General features: G+C 39.5%; 1 protein-coding gene across 1 annotated transcript in view; it reads right to left on the bottom strand.

Moving 5' to 3' along the window:
• Positions 1–5,796, bottom strand: part of MOSPD1 (motile sperm domain containing 1) — a 13,899-nt gene extending 8,103 nt beyond the window's left edge. The window contains exons 1-3 of the mRNA XM_007950712.1: positions 5,643–5,796; positions 5,455–5,530; positions 2,696–2,913 (exon numbers count right to left, since the gene is read on the bottom strand). Of these exons, the coding sequence (XP_007948903.1) occupies positions 2,696–2,913; positions 5,455–5,530; positions 5,643–5,796 (448 nt within the window). The remainder of the gene's footprint in view (positions 1–2,695; positions 2,914–5,454; positions 5,531–5,642) is intronic.
• Between the last annotated feature and the right edge of the window lie 2,672 nt (positions 5,797–8,468).

Here is an 8,468-nt window from a genome sequence, read left to right as displayed (position 1 = left end):
ATCCATAATTTGTCATGATCCACACAATCAAATGCCTTTGCATAGTCAATAAAGCACAAGTAAACATCTTTCTGGTATTCTTTGCCTTGAGCCAAGATCCATCTGACAACAGCTATGATATCCCTATATCATATAGTAGATATGACTCCTATATAATCCATCTGGCAAAGTCCTCACGCACAGTCACTGTTTATGTTGTTGAAAACAGGTATTTCCAATGAATAGGTAGTCTTGCAAAATTCTATCATGCAAATGTAGCGTCAGGATTGGAGGAAGACTCATTAACAACCTGTGATATACAGATAACACAACCTTGCTTGCTAAAACTGAAGAGGACTTGAAGAACTTAATGAAGATCAAAGACTACAGCCTTCAGTATTGATTATACCTCAACATAAAGCAAACAAAAATCCTCATAACTGGATGAATAAGCAACATCATGATAAACAGAGAAGAGACTGAAGTTGTCAGGGATCTCATTTTACTTGGATCCACCATCAGCACCGAAAGAAGCACCAGTTAAGAAATCAAGTAATGTATTCCAGTGGGCAAATATGTTGCAAAAAAACATTTTAAAGTACTAAAAAGCACATGAATTTGCTTTGTAAGCTTTCACGCACATCAAAATTTTTTTGGAAAAGTGTTAAAAAGCACAGATGTCACTTTGAAGACTAAGGTGTGGCTGACCCAAGCCATGGTATTTTCAATCAACTCATATGCATGTGAAAGCTGGACAATGAATATGGAAGACCAAAGAATTGATGCCTTTGAATTGTAATACTGGTGAAGAATATTGAACATCTATATTCAATACATGGACTGCCAGAAGAACAAGTCTATCTTGGAAGAAGTACAGCAGAATGCTCCTTAGAAGGGAAGACAGCGAGACAGTCTCTTGTACTTTGGTCATGTGATCAGGAGGGACCAGTCCCTGGAGAAGGACATCGTGCTTGGCGGAGGGTGAGCGAAAAAGAGGAAGACCCTCAACAAAACAAGATGGATTGACACAGTGGCTTCAACAATGGCTCAAACATAGCAACACTTGTGAGGAAGGCAAAGGACCAGTGTTTTGTTCTGTTGTACATAGGGTCACTATGAGTCAGGCCTGAATCGATGGCACCTAACAACAGTAAATACATATATATATACACACACACACACACACACACATACTCCCTATCACAACTAAATCTTAATTCTCATTAGTCTTGACTATTAAACCAGTCTGATAAATATAAGAATGAGCTCCAATGACCACCTTATTTGTAATTATGAATATTTAATGTAAAAAATAAATACTCTTATATCACCTTTCTTGTTCTATAGGAGGCATTTACAAAGGGGACTCTAGCATTTCATAAATAGAGAATCAACTTCACAATATTGATCTGACTTCAAAGTACGTCTGACAGAGGTTCTTCTTCAGCTTTAAAAAATGAAAAGCTGATTTGGTCAGTTAATAACAGTCACTGAGAAGAAAACTAGCTACTACTACCTAGGGCCTCAACACCAAAACCAAACTCACTGCCATCAATTCAATTTTGACTCATATAGCAATCTCCATTGGGTTTCCAAGGCTATAAATCTTTACAGAAGCAGACTGTCTCATCTTTCTCCCACAGAGTGGCTGGTGGATTCAAACCACCGACCTTTTGGTTAACAGTCAAATGTCTTAACCACTACACCACCAGAGGTTCCTACCTAGGGCCTACTACTACTACTCACTGCCATTGAGTCGGATCCAACTCATAGCAACCCCTCCTTGGGTTTCCAAGATGGTGTCACTGTGGAAGTACATTGCCCAACCTTCCTTCCGAGGAGTGGCTGGTGGGTTTGAACCGCCAGCCTTCTGGTTAGCAGTCAAATGCCTTAGGCACTACGCCACCAGCTCCTATGTAATGGCAAGGAAATTAAAAAAAAAAATCCCTCAAACACAATGTTACAATTTCAAGGACAGAGGCTTTACCACATTCATATATTACTATCAAAAAGTTTCCATGTTTTCCTGTGGAAAATTTCATCTTCCTCCTTTTATAATAGGGTTGGGGGAAATAATGAGAAGTTTAAAGGGAGAGAGAATGACGTCCAAAGAGTTATGAATATAAGGATAGCGTCAACGCTGAAAGAATATATCATAACACTTCTGAATATCTAAGCTGGAAGGAAATAAGGAATGGAGAGGGATTCAATTAATAGCCCACAGGGGATATTATAATCTACTTAGTTTAATTAACTTCAACTTTAATGAGTTTTTTTTTTCCCAAAATAATACGAACATTGTACCAAGCTTGGTCTGTTGCCAAACACAATCTCTCTCCTCCTTCAAACTAATTAAATGAGAAAGGATATAGGAAAGTCACAGAAATAAAAGCATGTAATTGCCAGACTGTACTAGCATCATAGCATGGTGCCTGCATTCTCCAATTTTAAAACAGATCTGTATTTAAAGGCAACGGCAAGGTTTGTGCCCTCTCCTTACAGCCTAGTCCCGAGAGGGGTATCCTCACCTCTGCAAGTCCAGCCCTGGACCCCTTGCTGTATTTTCAGGTCCCTGATTTCTAGGTTCCATTTTGAAATGGTTAAATTGGTTGAGTAGGTTTAAAATGGCAGATTATTCATGTAGTAATTATTCTTAGCTCTCCAATAATTTTAAAGGCAGAAACATGTCAGACCTCAAAAGGACCTTCAAAACTACCTTGTTGAAAGGACTGCTCGAAAAATAAGCTTTCTGTTAAATGTTCCTTTATTCTCTTTTCCTCTTCGTCCTTTTGTTGTTCCTTTGCAGATGGGAGAAGAGTAGCGACAACCTCCTTCCTTCCTAAAGCCTTCCTCTGGCTTTGCTCGGAAACTTGGAGACGGAATTTGTCTATTACACCATAGTGACAGGCTCGAACGTCTCTATGACGAATCACACTGGAAACATCAAAAGATAACAAATGTGGTTTAGGTTCCTGTGAGCCTGCCGATCAGAGGGCAGCAACACGTTGCAATACAATCAGATAATATTAACTGGCAACCAAACACTCAAATTACAGAAATTTGCTACTGATGCCAAAAAAAAAAAACCCCACAAAATCATAGTATAAACCCCCAAAAAACGAGTAATTCTGAAATAGTTGATGAAAACACATACTTTAAAACAAAGGACCTAAGTTGAAGAGTGATAGATAAAAAAATTCCTCTCTTAACGATATTTTTCCTGGCTATCTCTGTGCGGCAATATTTAAAATAGGAATACAGGTATCTGCTGCTTCTTCAAAGTTTGCTTTATGGCACTTTGCTTTTACGAAAGACCTACCTACGTTAGTATCTGTTTCGCTAACGGAAAGAAAGCTGAAGACAGTTTTCGTTTTTAAGGAAAAAGGGGCAAAGCAAAACTAGTGTTCTGCATTTGTTCTGCAGGGAGCCGTTAAAGAGGCAGCAGGCACTCCAAGCAGCGGGAGGGGTCGCCAAACTCCTACCCGGGAACCCACTCAGCATCTCAGCATCAAGCCGCCGGAGTCTGAACTGTGTCTGTGAACACTGGATGTTAGTGATTTAAGTTTTGTGTGTTACTTGGTATGCTTTGGTAGATATTTTTTGGGTCTGGGAGCACTCTAAAAGTTTTCCCACGTACATTAATGGTAATGGCTCCTTTGCTTTACGCCGCTTTGGCTTACGAAAAGTTCTGCACGAACGCCCGTATATCAAATTGTTTCTTCCCCACAAAACTCTCATAAATTTCTACTGTCACTTACTTTTCAAGTAAGAAACCTCACTCTAGGCTTAAAAGTGAATTCCATGAGCCCAGGTAAAAATACGCAATTGAATAAGGACTTAATCCACTATGAAAGCTAACACTATCTCCACGTGAGAAGAGACAGCACAGAGCAGCGGGATTTTTATCTGACTTCTCTGCAACTGCGCTTATTTTACTTCATTCTTACTGAGGACACAAAACGATTGATTGGGTCAAAGGCAGGGACAGATGACCCAGTAAGCAAGGTGCCACAGGTTCACTTAGTCGTCTGTGATACAGTGAACAGCTGGGTAAGGAAGCAGGAGTAAGCCCATGCCTACCCTGCTTACTAGATACCACGCTTCCCTGTCAGGGACTGTCAATTTGAAAAGAGGCTGTGATTCTGTTGAAAGGTGCTGTGGCTGGGAGAGAGACAGGCGCCAGTCATCCACAGAAGCAGAATTTTTGATATGGTGAAAATAATGTGAAACTGTTCACTACAGATCAGTAAGGAAGCACAAGTCAGCCCATGCTGCCCTTGCTCAATGGGTAATCCAACACTGGAAGGGAACACGTGCATTTGGTGAGAGATTGGATTTCTTTGGAATAGTCTTTGCTTATGGCATACTGGGGAGCTCTGGTGGCTTACTGCCTAAGACACTGGACTGCTAACCAGAAGGCTGGTGGTTCAAACCCACCAGGCACTCCTCAAAAGGAAGGTTGGGCAATCTACTTCCATAAAGACACCACCTTGGAAACCCAAGGAGGGGTCTTGGAAACCCAAGGAGGGGTCGCTGTGAGTTGGATCCAACTCAATGGCAATGAGTTTGTGTTTTGTTTTGTTTTTTTTGGGGGGGAGGTGGTTTGTTATGGCCTACTGAATGGAAATCAAAAGAAACATGCACTGAGATGGTGTATGCTTTTTGTTGTGTATATTTCCACCACAAAAAAATTATGAAAAGAATGTGCAAAAGCCACATTCTCAGTGATACACTATTTCATTGCTTTGACATGATGAAAATGTATTCAAGAGACAAGACTTTTGCTTCTTGTTCTCATGAGTTCTGTTTACTCAGGAGCTTACATTAGGGGCCAGTCAAGAGATCCATCTGGCACTCCTAGCTCTAAAGTGAAAATTAAATATGAACAGCTTGAACAAATAAGTATTTGTCTGACACTCTAAGATGAAATTATCTGGAAGCATTCAGATAACCTTTCACAGGTGAGTAGTTATACATTTGCTTCCGGTGTGTAATAAATTAAGTTCCAGGCTTATTATTAGCTGCATCATTTCAGATGAATTTATATTACCATTGTTCTTAAGAGTGGAGTAGCATCAGTTTCCCAGATGTCACTATAATAACAGGATGTTCCAAAGAAAGATAAATTCTCTATTATTATGAAAATAGCCAGAGAAATGTAAGGGAGTTAAGTCAGAACTTAACTTTCATAGATACACATGCTATGACTAGCAGCATAACAATGAGGAAATGTTCCCAGAAATATTAAAACACGTATTAGCTCTAATATAATTCAATATGATGAAGGATTTGGTTGACCTGTTCAGAAGCTCTTGGGAATTTCATAAAAAAAATTTTGATAGAAACTTTCAGCCAAAACCCAAACTATAATAAATGCCTATGTGGAAGCAGCTTCAAGAAAGGATCTTTTGTCAAGTTAAAAACAAAAATATTAACCCACTTAAACCATGTTACCAGGAAGTGATCTTGACTTACATATCCACACAACACTGAGGCTTTACTGCGCCTGCAGCATCAGCGACAACATACTTATTTGGAGTAGTACACAAAACTGAAAGAAAAAGTCACAGTGGCCATTAGTGCTTTTTAAAAAAATTAGTTTCTACAAGTCTCAAATTAGTAGGGACTAGTTAAAACCCTTAAGAGAGACCTCAGAGACTCACCTTTGAACTTTAAGGCAAACTCATAGGGATTATAGAGAGTCAACACTTGCTTGTGTGTTGACTGATCATCTGCATAAAATATTAACTCTGTGGGAAACACAAACACAGGAAGATTTCCTTCCACTGATTCTGGTTGTCTTTTTGGTTGATGCATTGGCACTGAATCCCCCTGGCTGCAGCTTCCGTTTTTACAGTCTCACATCTATTCTGGGCTTGTCTTAGCTTCAGTTAAAAACTCCAAAGCATTTTGGCAATCTAGAAAGGAGAGGAAGAGAGGGAAAAAACTGAATTATGTTCATTTTCATTAATCTACAGTCCTGCCACCGATTAGTATGCCTTCAAACAGGCCTCCACATCATTTAATCATGACTTTTTGCTCTTCCTCTTGGCTTACTTCTACAGGTTTTACCTAATTATACAAAAAAAAAAAAAAATGACACACTCTCCTTTCCCATTCAAGGTTCTGACTTATGACAAAGTGCATAAATACTTGAATCAAGGGACAAAGGCTCTCTACCTCAAATTAATTACCCACTTCTCTCCAGCTGTGAGCTCAAAGGGACATCACTCTTTTTATAGACCCTCAACTTAAAAAACAGACTAAAGTAAACATTGCCACCACTGAAACAAATCACAATTCTTCAAAAATAAGAGATGAAGTTTCCATAGTTTATAAGAGAGAAACATGTCAATCACTTTTCATTCATTTCAACAGTGCTTTATTTAGTGCCCTCAGGCAACACAGGAAAAGGAGCCCTGGAGTCACAGTGCTAAAGCGCTTGGATGCAAACTGCAAAGTCAACAGTTTGAACCCACCATCCGCTCCAAGACAGAAAGATGATGCCATCTGCTTCTGTAAAGAATTACAGCCTTGGAAACCCTATGGGGCAGTTTTACTCTGTCCAATAGGGTCACTATGAGTCAGAATCCACTCCACGGCAATGGGTTGGGTTTGGTTTAGCAACATGGGTGGGAGAGTTGTTTTCATCTTTTTTTCCTACTGAAACCCATGACAAGCTAAAACATCTTTAAAGGAGCTCTGGTGGCATGGTGGTTAAGGCATTGGACTGTTAACCAAAAGGTCGGTGGTTTGAACCCACCAGCCACTCCATGGGATAAAGATAAGGCAGTCTGCTTCAAAGATTTACAGCCTTGGAAACCCTATGGGGGTAGCTATGAGTTGGAATCGACTTGATGGCGGTGGGTTTAAGTAGGCTTTGTGAGAGCTGTTTTCCTCCAAGTTCAGAGGCTTTTCTAGATTACTTCTGAGCTTCCTGAATGTACTGCAGATAGTAGAAGCTAGCAGAAGTCTGACTGTTACGTATGATGTCTGTTAATTTCCTAATCTAATTTTAATCAACAACATTCCTATTTAGGATGGGACTTTTTAAACAAAATACAAAAGTTAAAACATACAATCACAGAAAATGTTTGATTGTCACCCCGTGGATCACACCTTCCTTTAAAATAGCCTGTTGTTGTTGTTGTTGTTGTTATGTGCCATCTACAAGATATTTAATATTTGAAGTTCAAGTTCTTATAAAAAAACAGTTTGGTTTTACCAGCTATAGGGGTGCATGTGTTCTGATTCTAACTGAGGCCCTTCCACAAATAGGACAGCTACAGGCACACTTCAGAGACATCGAGGGTTCAGTTCCAGACCACCGCAATAAAGTGAGTCACGTGAAGTTGTTGGTTTCGCAGTGTACATAAAAGTTGTGTTGACACTATACTGCAGTCTATTAAGTGTGCAATAACGTGATGAAAAAGCTTGAAATATTGTGAGAAAGACCAAAATGTGACACAGAGACAGAAAGTGAGCACATGCTGTGGAAAAAATGGAGCTGATAAACTTGCCTGATACAGGGTCGCCACACACCTGCAATTTGTACAAAACGTAATTATCTGCTAAGCATAATAAAACAAGGTATGCCTGTACTCTATAATGATGTATTCAAATGTTTATTCTTTTCTTTCAGCTGAAGGAATTGAAGAAAGTGACAGGAGCTATGTCAGAAGTGGAGCAGACAAAGGTGCGCGGGCCCTGCCCTCAAAAACGCCAAGTCGATTTGTGGAATCAAAATACATAGTGCAGGTACCTCCATTATATTGCATGCCATGGTACACACAGTGCTATTAGAAGACATCAGGACTGATTCTACCTAGGAGAGAGGCCAAGCAGTGACCTTTGAGGTGCTCCTTAAAGAAATAAAGGGCACACACGCATGTGTTGTGGGGGTGGGACGTTCAGACCAAGGGAACAGCCTAAGCAAAGGCACAGAAACGTGCAGACAAGGTGAAGCACCAGGGAAGGGACTAGTCCCTGGGCATCTCAGACATGTAGTACATGACAGCATTTGGTTTCTTTGTATCTTTTTAATGAGCTAAAGGGCCTTTAGAGGTCATCTATGCCTATGGACATTTTTATTTGCAATAATAGCTAACTTTTGTATAATTCCTAACAGATTATAAACTTTTAGAAATTACATATGTTGAGTTATTTATATATGTCTAGCTCTTAGACAGCCCATTGCACTGTCAGTGGCCAGGCAATGTTCTAAGTGTTTGCTATTATTATTATTAATGATGATAATGAAGAGACCAGATTGAGAAAAAGGAAATCAGCAGGCCTCATGCCCCTAGTCTAGCATTCTTTCTTTGACACCAAACTAAATTGTCTATCTATTGCACTAAAATAAAGTCAAGATTGTTCTAAAAAGCATCTGGTTAAATAATTCTAATTCTGAATGTCTAATGCTCGGAATCTTCTTTTACTAAGAGCCACACATTTCTTTTTGGCTATTGTTCCTTAAGAAATTTGGTATA

The sequence above is a fragment of the Orycteropus afer genome, unplaced genomic scaffold (assembly GCF_000298275.1).
Source record: "Orycteropus afer afer isolate SDZICR_OR568_19922 unplaced genomic scaffold, OryAfe1.0 scaffold00287, whole genome shotgun sequence".
Classification (NCBI taxonomy): Eukaryota; Metazoa; Chordata; class Mammalia; order Tubulidentata; family Orycteropodidae; genus Orycteropus; species Orycteropus afer.
The sequence above is the reverse complement of the archived record's forward strand: the minus strand, read 5'-3'. Positions and strand labels throughout refer to the sequence as shown.